Raw genomic sequence first — 21,455 nt, 5'->3', positions numbered from 1 at the left:
TCTTGTAGGCATGGTGTGACTTGATGGGCTGGGAGTCATACAGGGGACTTGTGTTATGAGGGATTGTCATAGGCAGTAGGGGATGGTTGTGGCTCTAATATAGCCAATGTGCCAGGCAGTGTTCTAACCACTCTTAAAGTGCATTAACTCAATTAGTTCCTACAACTACCCTAGCTGTGAAGTATTGGAGTAGGACTTTAAGTCTGGCCCGCTCACAGCTGCCATTTTTCGCTGGGTTGCCTGTAGGAGGATCTGGTCAGATGGGGGTCAGGTGACATCTTTTTGAAATGGAGTCTCGCTCTTGTTGCCCAGGCTGGTGTGCAATGGCTCGACCTCAGCTCACTGCAACCTCCGCCTCCTGGGTTCAAGCGATTCTCCTGCCTCAGCCTCCTGAGTAGCTGGGATTACAGGTGTCCGCCGCCACGCTTGGCTCATTTTTGTATTTTTAGTAGAGACCAGGTTTCACCACATTGGCCAGGCTGGTCTCGAACTCCTGACCTCAGGTGATCTGCCCGTCTCGGCCTCCCAAAGTGCTGGCATTACAGGCGTGAGCCACCGTGCCTGGCCCAGCTGACATCTTGAACCCTTGGGTCCTCTGAGATTTGGAACTTCCAGCCTCTTCACTTGGGTCCTGCCTATGGTAGTGGCAAGAGGGTGGTCCCTGACTTATCAGTGGCCTGGAGAGAGGAGGTTACTCTGTTGGCCTCCCTTGTTTGGACTCCTGCCTCAGCACAGAGGCTTGTTGCTTGTCTGAATGGAGATAGAAACTCTTTGAGGACCTAGGGCTTGGGCTGCAGGCTGAGGCCATCCTTCCTTGTTGTCCCCTCCTTTCCACATCTTGCTCTAGCCATGATACCTACACCCTTCTGTCCATCTGTCTGCCCACCCATCCATCTATGATGTGTTTGGAATGATTCTGCCACTCAGGACGGCAAGGGTCCTGCCTTTGTTGGCTTTCCAGTCTTGTGGGGAAAGCCTGACATTTAGAAAGTAGTTGTCGAGTACATGTGTAATGTTTTATTTCTCATACAAGTGTTCATTGTGTTATTTCCTCTTGAGATTATTTTTGGTTATATTATTGGTACACTTTTTGGATGTCTGAAATAATCCTTTAAGCAACAACAGGCCATTAGTCAAGGGTGGTTAAGTTAGGTGGCAGGGGAAGCACAAGGGCCAGTGGAAGTAGAGAGTTTGCCTGGTCTCAGGGGAGAGGGAAGAGCCGAAATCAGAGGAAGGTGGGGAACCTTACAGCCAGAGGTGGTAACTTCTGAGTTATGCTAAGCCTAGAAGTCGAGCACATTCAAGGGTGTGACATTATGGTGTGGCTGCAGTAAGGGGAGGAAGGTAGGGGAGTGCCCAGCTTCCTTGTCTGCAGTGCAGCTTCATGGCTGGCCCCACAAGTCTCAGGTCTCCACGCCCCACATGTCTCAGGTCTCCACTAGAACTGCTGCCGTGGATGCAGTGGGGCCCAGCCTGGGGAGAGGAGGCCCTGTGGCCTCTGGGCAGGGTGCTTCGAATAACCCAGTAATTGGGTGCTGCTGCAGGCAGACAGGGGCAATGTAGGTGCAAGCCTCAGTCCTGGCCCTGGTGTGCTTGTTCAGCCTTTGGTCTACTACCCCCACCCCACCCTCTCAGGTTCTCCCTCTAAACCTTAAAGCCATATGCTTGATGAAGGGCCTGGCTGGGGAAGCCAGTGTGTACCCTTGTAAGCCTCTCTGTGGACCCTGAGGCCCTTCCTTTGGAAGAGGCTGAATGCCAGCTGACTGGCTGGTCAGGAGGCCATGCATTTTCCTTTCACAAGTGTCAGAGCCTAGGCCACCTGGTGTAGGATGACCAGAGCTGTGGCTGGGCACTGCCATTCTGATTGGGTGACATTTCGGATCCTTAGGTGCTACCTGGATCCTTGAGATTGGTTGCTTGCTCCTGCCCCTGGAAGAAGCATCCTGTCACTTCAGGGAGATGCAGAAAGGGGTTGGATTTGACAGGAGAATGGCCGCTCCAGTGGTGGGGGGCTTCTTTCACCTGACAGCCAGTCAGTATCCTTCTCTCTGTGGTATACCCTGGGAAATCAAGCTCTTTCCTCATGAAGGCCAACAGTAGGGGTGGAGATGAGAGTGAGGATGTCCTTAGGCTACGCTAGTGTTTAGGGTACTTTGCCCTCCCCCAGGGTCGGGGCAGGGTTCGTGTTCCTTGCTACTCCAGTCAGCCTTTCAGGCTGATGGCGAAGTAGGGCTCTTGGCTGCTGGTGGGCTGGCTGTCTGGTGGGATTGACTCTGACCCCTCCCTCCTTCTTGGGACGGGAATAGTGGTAAAAGAAGACCAGCCAGGAGTGGTGCCAGGTCACTGGCCTACGTGGGTCCAAGAAGTGTGGACAGGATGGCTGGATGCTTGGTGCAACTATCCTCTCGGGTGTCTGTGTGGGGTTCTGGCAGTGAGGTTGTAAATGCCACCACCTGCCTCCATTGTGGGCGGCCTATAATGGGGTGCTGGCAGGGCTCTCAGACAGAACCGAACCTCCTTTGGCATCTCCATACTCTTTCCCATGTCAGGGCTATGTGGTTCCTGGGGGTAGTGGGAGTAGACTGGGGCTGGGACTGGAGGTTGTTTTGTAGGGGATAGTGAGGAGGATGGATTTTGGGGAATGTTTGAAATCAAGTTTGAAGAAGGAAAGTGTTTGAAAGGGCAAGCGGGGGTTGAAGTGGTTGTCCACCTCGATGGCACTTTCTGCAGCAGGTGGAAGGGGGTTCAGAAGTGATGGGGAGTGCCCTGGGGTCATCAGGAGCCTAGCCAGGAGAATGATCTGTGATTGCAGGTTAAGCCACCAGCTAGCCCTCCTCTGCCTGAGGCACGTATTCCCCTTGGTGACTCTGGGAGGCTTACCCTGTACACGTAGGCCTCATTCCTTATGTTCTCCAGCCCTGCCGAGCACCAGGTGTGGTTGCTGGGTGTGGAAAGGACGCTTACAGGGTCCTTTCCGTTCCGTATGGGCAGGGAGTTGTGGAGGACCCACTGGCATGGTCTCCCTGGGGAACTGTTTGAGAAGGGGGCTTGGGGGCAGAGACAGGAGCAGCAGGAAGCCACTCCCCTTTGCAGTTTTCCCAACTGGTCCTTGAGATCTTTATCACAATCACCTGAGACAGACAGGGGTGATTAACAGCACATATTCTGCCCCCATTCCCATTGGGATGGGTCTGGATTGGGCCTGGAAATACGTGTTTGAATGAACACTGCTCCCCTTTCCCACACCTCCAACATACAGTGATTCTGATGTGCACTGGGGTTTTAAGGGGGCCTCTTCATCGGTTTCTGCTGTGGCAGGGAAGTAGCCCCCAGCCCCACCCAGGAGCCTCAGGTGTTGGTGCCCTTTCTGTGTATCTGGACTCTGTCTGTCTGTCTGTTTATCCATCCTTCTGTGGCATTAGGTTTCCTGCCTCCTCCCTTTTGCTTAGGCCTAGGGGCAGCTGTGATGGGCTGCAGAATGAGGTGGGGGCTGGTGCCAGCTGGCACACGTAAATTAAGAGGTGTTGGACGGATGGGTGGCCTATGTCCAGGGCTGAGTGCAGGAGGTTGGTGACCCCAACCCACCACCCGGCCTCCCTCCCTCAGGGTGGCCTGGCACCCAGGACTGGGAGTACGGGTTTGGGTGGTGGTCCCAGGGGCATGCTCAGTGGTTCTCTTTTCTCTGGGGCACAGGCTCTGGGCGTGGGGAGGCTGAGACACGGGAGTGCATCTACTACAACGCCAACTGGGAGCTGGAGCGCACCAACCAGAGCGGCCTGGAGCGCTGCGAAGGCGAGCAGGACAAGCGGCTGCACTGCTACGCCTCCTGGCGCAACAGCTCTGGCACCATCGAGCTCGTGAAGAAGGGCTGCTGGCTAGATGACTTCAACTGCTACGATAGGTACCCCAAGACTCGCCTTCCTTTCCTCTTGGACCCACCTGTGCTTATACTGCCCACTGGGCCATTTGGGTCTTAGGATGTCTGAGCGGGAGATAAAGGACGAAGAAGGGGCTCTTGAGATGGTAGCCAGGGCCCCACGCCCTTCCACACCCTATTTGTCCTACCTTAGCCCTGAGGAGGGCTCTCAGTGTCAACCCCTGGCTGTTCTTCCTTGGCTTTGGGTCTCCTATAGGGGAGGTGAGTTCACACTGTCCCCCTGGTGTTGCCCATGAGGTGCTCTGTCTGTGAGGAGGGGTTGGCAGGGCAGGCCTGGGGCAGTCTTGCATCCCCCAGGTGAGGGGTATATGGAAAATTCTGTGCCTCCAGGCAGGAGTGCGTGGCCACTGAGGAGAACCCCCAGGTGTACTTCTGCTGCTGTGAAGGCAACTTCTGCAACGAGCGCTTCACTCATTTGCCAGAAGCTGGGGGCCCAGAAGGTAAGGGGGCAGTGTGGAAGTGGGGCCTTGAGTCAGCCGACCTGGGCCTCTTTGGCGTGGAGTGCTTGGCTCCTCAGTTGGGTGGGGTGTGGCTACAGGGCCCTGTAGTCTGGCTCTGGAGGTGTGAGGGCGGGCAGACTGACACAGGGCTCTGTGTGTCCCCCAGTCACGTACGAGCCACCCCCGACAGCCCCCACCCTCCTCACGGTGCTGGCCTACTCACTGCTGCCCATCGGGGGCCTTTCCCTCATCGTCCTGCTGGCCTTTTGGATGTACCGGCATCGCAAGCCCCCCTACGGTCATGTGGACATCCATGAGGTGAGACAGTACTGGCTTGGAGCAGGGCAGGGTAGAGGTGGGGAGGACAGGCCAGACCTTATTAAGCCTTGCTCTCCCCCAGGACCCTGGGCCTCCACCCCCATCCCCTCTGGTGGGCCTGAAGCCACTGCAGCTGCTGGAGATCAAGGCTCGGGGGCGCTTTGGCTGTGTCTGGAAGGCCCAGCTCATGAATGACTTTGTAGCTGTCAAGATCTTCCCACTCCAGGTGAGTGTTTGAGGGGCTCCATCCAGGTCCTCTGTCTCCACTGTAGCTTGAACTGGAGGCTCTCCTGCCCTGGGGCAATCCAAACCCCAAATATATTGTGGTATGAGAGAAAAGGGAGCATTATTGGGCCTAGTTACTCATGTTACACTTGGCTGGTCTGTAGATTTCATGCAACTATGGAATTTTATCATAGGACCAGGGTAGGGCTTTGCAAAACCTTGATTTGCCCCGGTTTCCAGGGTTTTGTTTTTGACATTGGGTTCTTTCCAGCGGCCCCGGACACCAGGTCTGGCTCTGCGTCATTTGTTGGGTGATACGGGGTCACTCACTCCCCATCCGTGGACCTTAGTGGCCCCATTTGTAAATCGAAGTGCTAGCCTTAAGTGATCTCAGGGATCACTGTTGGCCTCATGCTCCGGGCCTAGCTTAATACAGGTCTTCTCCTGGTCCCCTTACAAATGCTGAAGCTGGGAGGCTGGGAGGTGGGGAATGGGCTGGGAGGCTTGGGGGTGGGGAATGGGGGGAATGGTTGTTCTGCTGTAGGGCAATGTGACTGCAGCAGGGCTAAGCCAGCCACTTGTCCCCCCAACCCCTTGCCCCCGGCCTCAGGACAAGCAGTCGTGGCAGAGTGAACGGGAGATCTTCAGCACACCTGGCATGAAGCACGAGAACCTGCTACAGTTCATTGCTGCCGAGAAGCGAGGATCCAACCTCGAAGTAGAGCTGTGGCTCATCACGGCCTTCCACGACAAGGTGAGCCACACCCATCAGAATGGACTCTGAGAGGAGATGGAATGTCCCCTTGGTGGCTCTCCATAATATGATGACCCCTTCCCTGTGGAGGTGTCCACCATGAGGTACTCTGCCCCGGTAGCACTATCCATGATGGGGTTACCCCTGCCATAGGTGTGGACATAGGTTCCCCTATGATAGGAACCTCTCACCCTGGGATAAGTTTTTATGTTAAGAGTAGTGACTCCATGATTCCCACCCCTAGCCCTCCCTGCCTCCTGGCCTCATCCATCTTCCATATCGATTGTAGTAGTCTCCCAGAAGAGCAGCCTAGCCATTGGCCCACTGAGACTTCTCTGCCAGGGCTGGGCTGGGTCCTGTCCTGTACCCAGAATCTGTGCTCAAGTTCTGTGCTGTCTTCTCTCAGGGCTCCCTCACGGATTACCTCAAGGGGAACATCATCACATGGAACGAACTGTGTCATGTAGCAGAGACGATGTCACGAGGCCTCTCATACCTGCATGAGGACGTGCCCTGGTGCCGTGGTGAGGGCCACAAGCCGTCTATTGCCCACAGGTACCTGGGTCAGCAGGTGCCTTTCCTGCACTTGAGCTGGAGCTGTGGGAAGGGTTGGTGGGCAAGAGCAGTGTCTGGAGATGTCTCAACTTCCTAAACATACTTACTCTGCTTGCTGTGTGTCCCAGCCAGCTGGGCACAAAACCTGGCCTTCCCACTGTGTCCTGGGGATGGCATGGCCTCCCAAGCTGGTTTTTGGTGCCCTCTAATGGCCACATGAAGTGCTGACTCCATTACTTCGGTTGGAGAGTTGGCTTAGTAGTTCTCAAATTTTCTAGTTTAGGACCCCTTTATACTCTTAAAAGGACTTTTGTGTAAGTGGATTATGACTATTGATATTTGCTGTATTTGAGCACACCCACACATCCCATTTGCTGTCAGAGTGAGGACATCACATCTCATGTAGCCTCTGGAAAACTCTATGCTCCTAAGAGAATGAGCCTTAAAAAAGCAAATAAATGAAAATAATTTTGACTTTATAGATTCCCTTGGAACAGTCTTGAGATCTGGGGTCCTCGAACCACACTTTAAGAAACTCTGGATGAGCTCATCACTGTCATGCTTACTAAATGGCAGGCAGTGCTCTAAACACTTGAGAAGTATCAATTCACTTAACCTTCATTACCGCCCATTGAGACAAGTACTGTATTTCTCAGCTCTATCTTGCAGATGGAAGAACAGTAGTACAGAGAAGTTGAATGACTTAGCCAAGGTCTTGTAGCTAGTTGAGTCTGGTTCTGTGACTGTGAGGGAGGGGAATGAACCTCAAATTCCAGTGTTCAAAGCTGAAGGGTCCCTGATGGTAGTAACAGTAATGACATAGAAGGTAGACTGTATGAAATTGGCGTTTTTGTAGGTCAAAAGGTTGAATGTTGTCTCCGCTATATGGCTCAACTTAGTAGGAATACCCAGTAAGTATGCCAGGTGTGGCCCTAAACATTTGCACTTACCACTCAGTCGAATCCTCACAAGGCTGAGATAGGCACTGGGGAAACTGAGTACCACAAGTAGCTTTGCTTAGTTAGAGGTGGAGCTGGGCACATGCAATAGCAACCTTGCTCCACCCGGCCTTCATGGTGAGCTTGAGGCCCTAAGGGGTCTCTGTAGGATCCTAGGAAAGCTAATATTAAATTCCTATTCTCATTCACATTCCAAATGCTGTAAATTCTTCTCAGAAAACTTGCATCCCAGGCCAGTGTGCCTGTCCACCACCCCTCTGAGAATATATGGGCTGGCCTTTGATAGTATGGGGACTGGGACAGGGTCTGCCCAGCCATTAGGGTAGGTGTTGCTTTGCCAACCCTGGGGGAATCCTTCCTTCTGAAGTGCACTGAGGGATTCTCACACCCATGTCGGCACCTGCAGCTGCCTGCCTGTGCTGCTTCACCTCTGCATCCCAGGTAGGGTGGGATGACCTGGTCTGGGGGCTGACTCTAGGGCACAGACTCTAGTATCTTGGGAACCAAGGTGGGAGTTGGATCATGTTAAGCTTTATCTCTGCCCACTTGTTTCCACAGGGACTTTAAAAGTAAGAATGTATTGCTGAAGAGCGACCTCACAGCCGTGCTGGCTGACTTTGGCTTGGCTGTTCGATTTGAGCCAGGGAAACCTCCAGGGGACACCCACGGACAGGTAACAAGCCTCACAGGGCAGGAAGAGAGGGACAGGCCCAGGGTAGATACTTTGCCCTTTTCGTGCTCAGCTGGCGAGGTGCAGGGATGAGGGTGACTGCATGCGTTCAGAGCTGTCTGAGAACTCAGAACAATGCTCTTGTTTGACCAGTGGAGAAACCAAGGCCAGGAAGGCAGTGTAGCTTAGCTTCCATAGGACAGTCAGCTGGGAAACGTAGAGATTCCCCATTGGGGTTTTGACCACTAGTCCTTGCGGTCTTAGTCTTTCTCTCACTTTTTTAGTTTTAATTCCTAAGATAAAACAAAGAAATGTACTAAGGATCCAAACAAAGAACCTGGAAAAAGTAACTAAAAATTAAACTTAGGAAATCATTCCTAAAACAATCACTGTTACTATTTTTAAGTGTTCTCCTTCCCTTTTTGTTTTTGGTCTTAATCTCAGTAAAATACACACCATCTGTAGTTCCTTGTATTAATTTGGTAACAATTCCATTTTAGATTACTATTATCTCCAGGATATAGTATTTAAAAATTATTATCCAAGTATAATTGATGCTGTGACCTCTTGTAACTGCTGTGAATGTGGCGAATTGAGGTTTGCCATCATTGATAACCTGTCTGAATTGCTCTGTCTTGCCTGCATCTGGTGCACAGAGGCTGTAACTCCCATGTCCCAGCTGTGTGTATATGGCCAGTCACTGTAAATCCTGCCCTCTTCTGTCCTCACATAGGTAGGCACGAGACGGTACATGGCTCCTGAGGTGCTTGAGGGAGCCATCAACTTCCAGAGAGATGCCTTCCTGCGCATTGACATGTATGCCATGGGGTTGGTGCTGTGGGAGCTTGTGTCTCGCTGCAAGGCTGCAGACGGTAAGTAGGATGGCAGCCCTGGGCATCCTAGGTTGAGGGATAGGGAGCAGTGGGACCTTAGAGTGATCCTGCCAGGCTCTCTCTTACTCCTAGGACCCGTGGATGAGTACATGCTGCCCTTTGAGGAAGAGATTGGCCAGCACCCTTCGTTGGAGGAGCTGCAGGAGGTGGTGGTGCACAAGAAGATGAGGCCCACCATTAAAGATCACTGGTTGAAACACCCGGTAAGGGGCCTGGTGCAGGCAACTTTGCAGGGGGGTGGAGAAGGGAAAACCCTTCACGTGTAGCAGGTAAGCTGAAATTAAGGGAGAATGGGCAAATAGAAAGTCTGCTACGTTCCCTGGACTCTAGGGATGTGTTCCAGGGGTTATGGGGAGTAAGGTAGGATGATGTCCTTCTCCTGATCCCCACTTTGACTGAACTGCTACATTTTGGGCCCTTGTATGGTTTGGGCTTCGAATGAATATCAGCGCTTCAAGGCAAGTAGTCGTGTCTGCCCTAGTAGGGGTGTGAGTGTCTCCTTCTTGTTCCTGTGTATGTTGAGGTTCAATGAACCTTTCCTAGGGCTGTGGAGTGAGGCCAGTAAGCTCAGAAAGATGACTGCCATGAAGGCAGGCATGCTGATTCCTAAAGTTTTCCCCAGGCCTCTGCTGGTGGACCTGCTGCTGTGGTTGGGGCTGGTGGGCTCTGCCTGATCCTTGGGAACATCAAGTTTACTGTCCCCCAAAGCTTTTCCTCACTGAAGGGTCCTAACAGGTGTCTTTCCTATCTGCCCTATGCTGCTTAGGGCCTGGCCCAGCTTTGTGTGACCATCGAGGAGTGCTGGGACCATGATGCAGAGGCTCGCTTGTCCGCGGGCTGTGTGGAGGAGCGGGTGTCCCTGATTCGGAGGTCGGTCAACGGCACTACCTCGGACTGTCTCGTTTCCCTGGTGACCTCTGTCACCAATGTGGACCTGCCCCCTAAAGAGTCAAGCATCTAAGCCCAGGACATAAGTGTCTGTCCAGACTCAGCGGATCTGAAGAAAAAAGGAAAAAAAGTTGTGTTTTGTTTTGGAAATCCCATAAAACCAACAAACACATAAAATGCAGCTGCTATTTTACCTTGACTTTTTATTATTATTATTATAATTATTATAATTATTATTATTAATATTATTTTTTGGATTGGATCAGTTTTTACCAGCATATTGCTCTACTGTATCACAAACAGCGGACACGTCAGCAGGCGTTGAGGTGCTGAGCTGTGAATGCAGAACCAGCGCCATGCTGAAGAGCCTCAGCCACCTCCTGTCCTTTGGGATTTGTTTTTCCCGCTTTCTCTTTGTTCGTTGTCTCAGAATCTGTGACACAAAGAAACCCATCTCCTGTCTTAGGAAACCTAATGCTGCAAACTCTACCTAGAGGAACCTTTGAAGACTGTTACATAAGAACATACCTTCCTCAGAAGAGGAGTTTCCTCTGCCCTCTGCCCTTCTCCCCTCCCTCCCTCCCTCCCCCCCTTTTATTTTGTTTTAGTGAGCTTAAGAAACAGCAGATGCGTCTTTCACGGATCTAACGGGTGTTGTCCTGACCGAGAAAAAAACTGGGATGAGAATGGTTTGGACTGGAGTTGGAAGGGGAGGACGGTACTGGGGGTAGGGTTTGGAACAGAGCTACACTGGACTCGGGCACATTCGGAGCAGCATCCTTTAGTATGGAGGCTACTTCTCAGGTAACCAGGAATCGAGGGGAAGGACCTTGTGGAGGCCGAGCATTAACAGCAAGAGTGGGGTTTGGAGAAAGTCTGAGATTGGGTGCAGCCCTGACTTAACCTGCTGTCCCTGACCAGTTTCTTTTCACTAACTTGGCCTTGGGCATAGGATGAAACATTTTTTCTGCCCTAATTTTAAAATTAGGTGAGGGTAGAATCATCACAGGTTAGGAATACATTCTTCATAAGACACGATGCTGTAAATACCCTTAATGGATGAAAAGTTGAAATACTTTTGTTTCCTCTTGGAGGAGTTCGGGGAAATGCCCACAGGGGGTTGTCCTGCACAGATAGGGCAAGAGGATTTCCTGGGTGGAGTCTGCCAAGGCCTGCCTCGCTGGGGACCCCAGAGTCCTGCAGCTCTGGTTCCGTCCCAGGTGGTGACATTACTGTCGCCTTTCTGTGGCTCGTGGACAAGACTTTCTCCAGACCCCTTAAAGTGGTACATATTCTAAAAAACTGTTTTTCTATTGTGCCATAACCTTGCTCTAGTCAGTGAATGTTCCTAATGCTGCTGTTTCAACATTTGAATTCTTTTTAATTTATGAAACATGCTAATTTTTTTTTTTCAAACAAAACACACACATCCACATATACACATGCTTTGCTATGTGGCTTCCAAGGTTTAAATTTTGAAAAGTAAAAGAATTAAAACTTCACGACCACAGATCACCTCAAACCAGAAATACCTCAGAATTTTCTACTTGTGTAAGGTTTATTATATATTTTGTTAGTTGTGTTGTCTTGTAGTAAGTATATTTTAATGTAAGTTGGCTTTTATGACAAGTTTAAAAGAAATACAGAAAAAGAAAAAAGTTTGCATCTTCTAGGGAGTGCTACCATTTTTGTTTGATAACACCCCGTTGTAAATAATTGTCATCAACTGTAGGTTGGCTGTCTGGGCCAAGTCTGGGCATTTATCAGTCTTGTTTGTGAAGGCTTTTCCTTCTGGTTTCTTTAGATCATTTTATTTAAAAACAGTGCATCTCTTCATCATGAGGGTAGGCAAGGCGGGGGCCGTGGGGAGAGGTTGACCTGGGTGAGAACTGAAGAGGCCGCCTCCTCTTGGGTGGTTTGGAGCTTCACGTGTAATTCACATGTAACATGTAACTTGATCGGTCAGTGTTCAGAATGACAAGTAACCCCACTTAAACTTGGTAGAAGGATGGCCCTTAGACCTGAATGGGGTGATTTTACTTGGGATTTAACTTCTTCAGCAAATTAACAGCAACGTTGGAAGAGATCTGTGGCGCCTCTGTGAAGCACACCATGACTCAGGCCAGTCTTTTAGTGCAGCGTGTCTGGGAGTGAAGGGTTTTACCCTTGCTGGTCTTGGAGTCCACAGCGTGAGGGGCACTGCACATGGCTGGGCATCTACCTGGCATGCTATGTTCAGTGTCTGGGGCTTACTGCCCAGGGGTCCTTTCCTCTGGGTGTTGGGGCACAGGGTGCTATGGGAGGCCCGTTTGCTTCCCTCTCAGAGCTCAGTTTTTGCTTCATGGGTCAAAATGTGGGCTGTCCAAGTGGTTACAGGAACAGGGTTTTGGTAAGCTATGTTGTCTTTTTTTTTTTTTTTTTAATGGTTTGATTTTGTGCTATGGTATTTTTCTTCCCTTGGAATAATTTTTAATGGCAAAACAGGCCTTACAGCAGTTGCTTTTCTTTACCATTTATTTCTTTAAGAAGCTTTAAAATATTTATTGAAAAGTGCCATATCTAATTTCTTTAGCTTTCTCCTCAGGCAGTGCAGGCATCTTTACTTTTCATCCTCAGAAGAAACAAACCACTAACAAATGTAGCAAATTTACTGCAGGTGGTTAGGTCATGATACTACCCGAACACTAAACCCCAGCCTCTTTGTTTGGTTTTAGTTCCTCTGGGTGGTTTTTCTTTTGTGTGCTGGCTTGATTCTTGTGAGAAGTTTTGACCTGGCCAACGGAGGACTGAGCCATGGTTCTGGTGTGGGACTTTGCGGTCAGGACACAGTATAGACAGGTCAGGCCTGCATACCTTTTCTCTGGGTGGCCTCCCCCTTAGGCCCACCATGTGCTCAGCCACTATAGTGTCCTTGTGGGGCCTTGCCATCAGATAGTGTGTCAGGAGATGGTACCTTTTTGGTGTGGCTGGGGAGGAGGGTGGTCCATGCCTGTTCTTTGGGCTTCAGGTCGCTCTTCCCCTCATGCTGTGGTGTAAAGTGCACCATCAGGTGGTATATCTGGTTCTGATGGCAAGAAGAAGGTGGGGGATCTCCTTATAGGGCATGGGTCTAGGAGCACAGGTAGGCCTTTGCCCCGGGTAAAATGTTTGTCTGTTTGCTGTCATGTGTTCTTTGAGGAGTGAGCCATCTAGAGCCCTACTTTGAATTTACTGGGTCATAGAGCCTCTGCCTGTGCTCTTTTCCATAATGGCTTCATGTGACATGCACTTTTGGTGGGCTCAGATAATTGGTTTCTTTTTGTTTTTGACCTCAGGCTCTGTGGCAGACTGGGGAAAATGGGGCCTGACATCATTTTCCCTGTCAATGGGAGGGGCTGTTCCATGCAGGGTGGGAGGGGACCAAGTTAGCAGAGAGTAGCCAAGGATCCTTGCTTCTTCCTTTCTAGTGTGCTGTCATCCAAGCAGGCTCCTGGCTGTAGGGATGGGCCTTGGGGAAGAATCTTCTTTGAAAGCATCTGTGATAACTGAGAAGTCATCCCTAGCTGGAGAAATCCAGTAATGAGCAGAAGGAGGAAGCAAGTGAGGACAGAGGCCACTGTATTACAGTGTCATGCAGAGGGCCCTCAATGATGGGGCACTGGGGAAGGCCGTAGACATAGTCATCAGAACATCCTGGCCTGGCATAAACTGGGTTTTCTCCTGGGACCATTGGTCCTCAGCAGGAGTTCTTTGCATGAGTTGCTCGGGGGCAAGGGCTGCAAGTGGGCTGTTCTTAGGAGAAAGTGACACCTGACTGTGAGGGAAGATGGTGAGCATTATTAGCCTTTGTTGTCCAGCATGGCCTTCTTGTCCTGTCTGCTCTGGAGAGGAGTCTGTGGGACCAGTCCTGCTTGGGGAGGGCATACCCACATGAGCCAGCTGATTCTGACTCTTAGTACATCATGTCCGGACTTGGGGGTGTTTCTGCAGAACAAGGAGGTTGTTTTCCAGCCTTGAACATCTTCAGGAGGATAGAGACTCTTGCTCACATATTCTTAGCAAAGGGAGGGGTCTCTCATCTCCAGGCCACAGAGATAGTTCTTCCATTGCCCTAAGAGGCTAGGCTAACCCTCTTGACATAACTTAGACAGCAAAGCACTTCATCCTGTAGTTGGGCTCTGTTACCTTTCTCTTCAGTTGGCCACATTCTCGTTTCCTCCATCCTGCTATGCCCTGTGTGCTCGGGCTGTGTGTGGGGTTTTTCCCTGGTGGAAGGAAGCCCAGCTATGTATTGAATGTCCTTCATGTGTTGTGTGTGGCTCAGAAAGCCTGTCACTTGGCCCCTGTGCTCTGAGCCGTGAGGGTGGGGAGGTGGCTGTTCCATTAAAGTGAGAGTATTGGATGGCCCTCTTGAAACTAGAATTTTGCCTTTTTTAGTATGCAGTATAAAGTTTCCAGCATCTATTGGTAACACAAAGATTTGCTGGTTTTTAAAATAATATAGTAAGCATAAGTATGTAAGTTTTTAGAATTGGTACTAGAAGTTGGACAGCTAGTTATTCTCGAGAACTTTATTTCACTAGAAAAATATACTAATTGGAAAGCAGTTTCCAGGAGTTAACTCAGTTTGATTTTCAGTCTCAGTTATTTTAGCCTGTTGAGTTTTTTATGGCACACCTCTGGAGAGATGGCCAGGCCTGATTCCCATTTCAGGGGCGTCAGACCATACCTTTTTAAGAAGCTCCGTGAATCTAGTCATCTACCCTCCATCCTCGGCGAACAGCCAGAAAGAGAAGGGGGGGACAAGGTGTCTTTTTCTCCTTCTCACTGGGGTGACATGAATTCTTTCAGTTAATGGCTGTTTGCAAATTCTAAACTAATGAAATACTCAGTAGCTAACATGTTCAATCTAGTAATGATGAGTTTAAATCTCAATTGACAGTAATGTTTTAGATAAACAGGCCCAGTAATTCAGTTGATGAACTGTATATCTTCTCAGTCTAGATTTGTAAATGTTTAATGAATTCAGGGTTATACGCATAGTTCTTTAAGTAAGATTCCAGGTAGTTGATTTGTAACCAGCAGTCTACCTATGAATGTATCCCAAACCTTTAGAAGGTTGGAAAAGATTTTTGAAATAATGATTTAGTTTTGTAGGAAAAACACCCCCTTGAAAATTAATTTGGTTGACCCAATAACATTTTTTAAAACAATTGGTGGCTCCAAAAGGCCTGCCAACAAAGAAAAGTCCAAATTATCTAGTGGGACATTTTGAATGTTTAATGTTTATTTTGGGTCCACTGTAAACTTTGGTTCAAAAAAGAATTTGAATTTAAAGAATTTACCATTATTTAAATTATTACCAAGTTTTTACATTTTCATGATGGTATCTTCCAGGTATGAATGAAACAAGACTTTTTGATTGTGGTACTTCCTGTATCCCCTGTAGTGCCAAAACCAGTGATACTTTATTTGCTCCTATGGCAGCTCATAGAGATAACCGAAGTGATTTTTCCTCAGTAATTGAAACATATATTCTCTAAATGCCAGTGTGTGGTGATGGGCCCTGCACTGCCTTCATTTCTCTAGGGCAGTGTCTTTGGATTGTCTAGGGCCTAGGTAATTCTGAGAACTACTGTAAACCAACCACAGGACACTAAAGCAATGTACACACCACTCTTTGTGTGTATGGAATGGGTTATATAAACCTGGGCTATGCTGGACATCTATAGAAGAGTATTACATTCACTTGCAAAGTTTACATTTTTGAGCTCACAGTTACGAAAAATATGACCCACAAGTTTTTCAGGCAGGTGAGGATGGGTCTTCTTGCAAATGCATGAGTTCTGTCTTGAGTCCTGGGAACTTCTCTGTTGGTTGGGTGTGGGCTCATTCCCTGACTCTCCTAATCATGTTTGCGTCAGAATGTTAGCATTGTAAATAAAAGAATAGGTTGTATAATAGATACACAACACTTGAAACTTTACTTTAAAAAAATCAATAGTTCTACATATATATTTAGTTATATCACTTGACAGATTTCTTCTACACAGTGTGGAGATTGTTTTATACCACAGATTATTTTTATAAAGTTAGTGAATTTGAATGATTTTGTAATCAGAGCTAATGAGCTTTACCTTTCAAGAGAAACGTACACTGGAGCATGAGTGGTGTGGAACTTTTACTTAGCGCTTATATGGATTCTTGTGATACACTGGCAGACTGGAGTCAATTTGCGGGTCTTTTTTGGCCAAAACTCCACTTGTGGTTGTGTAGGACAGTGATATTCAGCTCAGCTTCTTGTGGATTGGGAGGAGAGAGGGCCTGCAATGTGTTTTACATTGGTGCTTCCTCCTGAGATTTCTGTTGAACAAAGGGTTCTGAGGTCAAAAATTAGTTTGTAAGCCTTTGCCATAGGACATAGTCATGTGAGAGTGTTTGGGGGAACAGAAATTGTATAGGGGTGCAGATTGGGGTGGGATGGGACTCGAATAAGATTCAGGTACAAAAACTTTGAAATGAGAATCTGGTGGTTTGAGTAATCCACCAGACTGAATTATCTAAGATCACATTATCCAGGTTGGGGGGCAGAATTACCCAGTTAAGTAATTGTTCAGAAAAGTGGGGAGGGTGGCATGTGGATGCAGTGATCCAACTAAATGGAGAGCTGCCAGGCACATTTTGTCCTCTCTGGTCAGTGCTCTTTTGGAGGTGAGAATGGTTGGGTTGGCTTGCTGCTTCAATCTGTGGAATCAGCCAGGAGTCCAGTGAGGAAGCTCAGAACCCCAGTAACAGCAGAGCATCTTTCAGATAGCTCCAGAGTTTTCCTGCTTTTCTTAGGAAGCTCAGCATCACTGCCACAATACGGAAAGTGGTCTTCATTTTAGCCTATTTATCTTTAGGCAGAGAGTGGATGGTTATTTGTGTGGGACTTTTGGTGGTGATATATAATGAATAATTAAGTTAATTTATGGTATGCATAATGGCCAGTCCTGAGGCCCAGCTGAAGACCTGTCCCCCAAACCCTGCCCGTTGGCTTCAGGCTGCTGCTTCCAGACAGAGGTGCACTGGACGGGATAGTTTTATCAAGAGAATCCCTAATGTGTCATTTTAAACCAGCTGTGCTTTTTATTCATTCTGGTTAAGCGTATAGGTTTACACTTTACCCTTTTTATACTTGGAATAAATTTAGTTCCAGCAGATCTAGTAGCACTCCAGAAACCAACCCCATCTGTTCCCCATAAAAAGAACATTTCTCTGCTCTCCAGCCACGTGTCTTGGAATGTAATTCTGTTGTGCCTTTGTTTTTGTCACTCTCTTCCCCCCAAAAGCAACTGCTGTAAGCTTTTTTCTACTTGTCTTTTCTAGTCCCCAACCTCTACCTTTTTCCTTTTTCCCAGCTCTAATTTCTGGATGCACTTCTGTGATCCAGGTATTTTAAGAACCAGTTACCTCAGACCTCATGTTGAACAGTGTCGCCATCTGGGTCCTCTTGATACTGCAGACTTTTAACGTACACATGCAGGAACCCTGCTGAGCGTGGGCACTTGTTTTAAAGCAAAACTCTTCCCAAGGACTGAAGAAAGGGCTTCTGGCAAGCTCGTCATGGCATTGTGGTGGGATGGGTCTAGAGTGTCATCTGAATGGTGCTTCCTGTGTTCCTCTTTGAATTCTGCCATTTTCAGTATTCTCATGTGTCTGAATAGGCAAAGCGATTTAATTGGCTGGTCTTGCACGCAAATTAGTTCCAAAGATAAGCTGTTTGTAACACATTTCCAGTCGCTAATGCTCAAATGTAGAACATTCCTTTAAATGGCAGGATAAAAAACCCACTATCCACCATAGTGCATTTTGGGAAGATGTCTGTAGCATATGTTGCTGTGAAATTAGGCCTTGTGGGATATGGCTGTTTGTCATTTTGATGTATTTTAAATAAATATATATATTTTTTAAAGAGCCTTTTTTACCAGTTCAAAAAGTTTAATTAACCAGCAGTCACCACATCTGAATTTTTGTCTCTGGGGCATAGATGGCAGACCAAGATTAAAAGTGGTAACTCAGCTATACGAGCATGGGCTACCTTCCTGGGCTGTCCTGCTGTCCTGCAGACCTGCTGTTCCGCAGACCATGGGATACAAGGTCAGTGTGTTCCCAGTGAGGGTCCCAAGTCAGTCATCTTAAGTGTTTGGTCTCTGCCCCATTCAGTGGACTGTGGACTTAAGTCCCTGCAAGTGCTTTAGCCCAAGTGGGGTTTTCTCAGAGCACTGCCACAAGTTAAGTGTGTGTTTAGCCAAATAATTTCTCTATAAGGGAAAAATGCAGTCACCCAAATTTTACCAACAATGACAGAGATGAGAGTAGGAAAGATTAGGCAACATCTGAGTTTTAATTTGAAAAGTGTCCAAGTCATCATGAAAGGCCGACTGGGAGCAAGTGATTATTAGAGATTCTTCAGGAGACCTCATCTGAAAATGTTAAGACTGCCAGTGAGGGAAGGAATTGTTAAAATGCCAGCGGCTTTTTTTCCCTCTTTTTTTCTATAATTCTGTAAAAATGCAGAGAAAGTTGAGTGGTACTTCAGAATTGAGGGAGAGGGTTACCGCAGAGTAGAAATATATTTCTAGATTTCAGTTCCACACCACAAATCCACAACAATGCCATTTTTCAACTGTACAAAAATCTGCTTATGAACTTGACATGATCTTAATGGTAGTGTCAAAGGCCAAGTTTTTCACCTGTTAATATTTTTCCACATTTGTCCTTGAATCTGAATAACTTTATACAGTACTGTAAATTTAACTTACATCGAGTTTGATGTCAATTCTTATGAAAAGAGCTTTCTGCATGTAACACATACGGTTAAAGAACACAGCAAAGGACAAAATTTGCAGGAACAGTTTTGGAACCAATAGAAAATGTCACCTTTTATTTGCCATCTTAATATCTATCAGTTTTACCAGCTACTTCTAAATTTGTACATTATTTGTAAGGGAAAGAAGGAAAACCCTAAGACTTGTCTAACTTAGTGGAGAATGTGTATGTTGGGCTTAGGATGGATAGCTAAGTCTTATTGAGCTGTGTTACCTAACTTGTATATAAAAATTGTAATTAAAAGTTTGGGTTCACCTGTTTCTCACAGTTTAAAATGATGAGTAATTGCAAACTCTGGAAATGTGACTAGTATATGATTTAAGGCTGTAGAAGCAAGGAAGCTCTTTCAAGTGCTAAAACTAAAGACTTCTAGTTTTTGGCTCAAATAAGTACTGTTTGTATACCAGGATATGTGAGATGTAAATGTAGTAGGTCACTTTTCACCCTTGTAGCTATAAAATAAAAATTTTGTAGAACAGAAATAGCTTGTACTACTGAATTAACAAAAGTTATACTAAAGTATCATGTTTTAAAAATATATATATATATATATACAGAGTTAAGCTTGTTGCTGTTACCCTGTCTGGATTTGAAAAGTGTGCTGATTTATATATATATATTACACACACACACACACACACACACACCCCCCCACACCCACACACACCCACACACACACACACACACACACACACCCCTAAAATGGCCTAAAGCAGACATCCATGTAATTACAGTTGCAAAATGAAAACATTTTGGAAAGAACATTGTATCATAGTTCATTCATTTGCAGTGGATCTTTGTTCCTTTTTACTGTGGTAATTTTAGAAATGAGTGTCAAGTTTGAAATTAGATCTGCTAAGTTGGGGTTTTGCTGCTTGAACTCTGCACTGGGTCCTCAAATAAACCGATGTGAATGTAGTTTTTTCCCCCTGTGTGAAGAAGCAGTTACACCCCAACAATAGGAGGAAAAATCTAGAACTATTTCAAGTTTTATCTTTTTGTATATGAAAATAAAATAATAATAAAACAATCTTGTCTCTTAATTATGTGGCAGGGGATTGGCGTTTCCTTTCATGAGGATTAGAAATAAAATGGCGTTCCGCTGCTTAGAGGGCTGACTCAAGTCAGTTCCTGTTTGGTATGTGTAACATTAACAGATGTTAATGGCTGAATGCCTAGTCTGCCATGGTACTGTGGGGCTGGAGCTAAGCACAGGTCTCCATTTCTGCCATTCAGAAGTCCAGGGTCTAGTTGGGGACATTATGAATGGGGACCATTCTCCTGAACGAACTGTTATGGGATTTTGAGTAAGTTTCTGCAGGGTATATTTTCCAAATGTCCAAGACACTCCCCTGTTCCCCCATCCTCTGCCACCAGTCCTGTACTTTGCAGACAACCCTGAGCAATATTGTTGTAAGTGGAGCCGAGAAGCCTTGAAAATAGTTGTATTGAGGACTATTGCAGATGACAAACTCTGCCATTCCCAAACGTTGCTGAGTACTGGAGTCATTTGCTGAGCTATTAAAAAATACAATTATAGGTCCTTATCCCCAACCTGGAATTAGCAAACCAGGTCTCCAGTTTCAGAGATCTGGACTTAATCTCACTAAAGGAACTCATGGTTCCCCAATAATAAAATAATGATAGTCTTTAATACCTAACAAAACAGGAAGGCCCCAGAAATCACCTCACTGCTTTCTGCAGTAACAAGTTTTTTTTGGTCCATGACTCTTACTTGCCTAAGTGGAGAAACACCCATTTAATTCACCCTTCATTATGAGAATTAAGCAACTGTTTGAAACTTTTGGAGAAAGTTTTTGATGACCCTTTATTCAGGGACCAGTTGCCCAATATTTGGCTGTTTTTGCTCTTTCACATTTAGAAAGTTCACCTTTTATTAGTGAGTGCCCCTAATGAAGGAAGGCAGGCAAAGGGCTGACATTTTTGACAGGATCTTGGAGCTGGAAAAGCTGAAAGGTTGGACCTTAGGAGTCATCTGGTCAAACTTTCCCTTTAGCAAAGGAATTCTTTGACCAAAAGAAATTTGACACAGAAGTTGGTTTATAAAACCAGGCTTGTCTGAATGAGCAAGTAGAAGAGGGCCAAGGGACCATTTCACTTACCCTCCCATCCCTTCCTTTAAGTCTCAGGCATCCCTATGGAACACCTAGGAACCTTGATTAAAGTTGTACAAATCACTGGCCCAATTCCAATTTTACAGGTGGGCAAACAGGCCCAGAGGGAGTTTTCCTACCCAGAGTCAGGCAGCCCTTCCAGTTCTTGACCTCTTGGGACCAAAAGTGGGGTTACACTGTTGTTCAGAAGTAGAGGATCTGGATTAGGAAAAGCCATGTAATATTTATCTCTAGTATTTAACACAGTGTCTGGCACTTAGGAGGGCCTTAAGAAATACAGTACCTCAGTGATTGTGTATTTAGTAAATTCTGGGGAAAGCTGCTGAAGTAGCCTTGAAGCCTACAGATACCAGTGTTGTCTGGTTGTATTTGTTAGGATTCTTGGTTGCAGGTGACAGAAGCCATTAGACAAAAAAGGGGGTTTCACTGAAAGGATTCTGGGGGAAATGACTAGCCAAGACTTCAGAAAGGCAGGATGTATGTGGGCTTCAGGAGCCTTGGGAGTTGGGGTCACAACATTGCAGGCCTTCTCCACCTGTGTCCCACTATTTCTTCCATTATTGCTCAGAGCAAGACTAGATGCATTTGCTTCTTTGACTTCTTAGCAGGAAACAAGGCTGTAAACAGTGCCAGAGCTTTTTTTTTTTTTTTTTTTTTTGGAGACAGAGCCTTGCTCAATTGCCCAGATTGGAGTGCAGTGGCACGATCTCAGCTTACTGCATCCTCCTTCTCCTGGGTTCAAGCAATTCTGCCTCAGCCTTTCGAGTAGCTGGGATTACAGGCGTGCACCACCACGCCCAGTTAATTTTTGTATTGTTAGTAGAGACGGGG

At 47.1% G+C, this 21,455-nt stretch overlaps 1 protein-coding gene across 2 annotated transcripts in view; it reads left to right on the top strand.

Annotated features, from left to right (window-relative positions):
- ACVR2B (activin A receptor type 2B) overlaps positions 1-19,133 on the top strand; it is a 38,507-nt gene extending 19,374 nt beyond the window's left edge. For both annotated transcript variants that reach the window (XM_002813923.6, XM_054552284.2), the window contains exons 2-11: positions 3,694-3,901; positions 4,268-4,377; positions 4,544-4,695; positions 4,778-4,921; positions 5,531-5,674; positions 6,081-6,229; positions 7,747-7,861; positions 8,592-8,730; positions 8,824-8,954; positions 9,518-19,133. In XM_002813923.6, the coding sequence (XP_002813969.1) occupies positions 3,694-3,901; positions 4,268-4,377; positions 4,544-4,695; positions 4,778-4,921; positions 5,531-5,674; positions 6,081-6,229; positions 7,747-7,861; positions 8,592-8,730; positions 8,824-8,954; positions 9,518-9,712 (1,487 nt within the window). In that variant the 3' untranslated portion in view covers positions 9,713-19,133. The remainder of the gene's footprint in view (positions 1-3,693; positions 3,902-4,267; positions 4,378-4,543; positions 4,696-4,777; positions 4,922-5,530; positions 5,675-6,080; positions 6,230-7,746; positions 7,862-8,591; positions 8,731-8,823; positions 8,955-9,517) is intronic.
- Positions 19,134-21,455: the final 2,322 nt, after the last annotated feature.

Source organism: Pongo abelii, chromosome 2 (assembly GCF_028885655.2).
Source record: "Pongo abelii isolate AG06213 chromosome 2, NHGRI_mPonAbe1-v2.0_pri, whole genome shotgun sequence".
NCBI lineage: Eukaryota > Metazoa > Chordata > Mammalia > Primates > Hominidae > Pongo > Pongo abelii.
The sequence above is the reverse complement of the archived record's forward strand: the minus strand, read 5'-3'. Positions and strand labels throughout refer to the sequence as shown.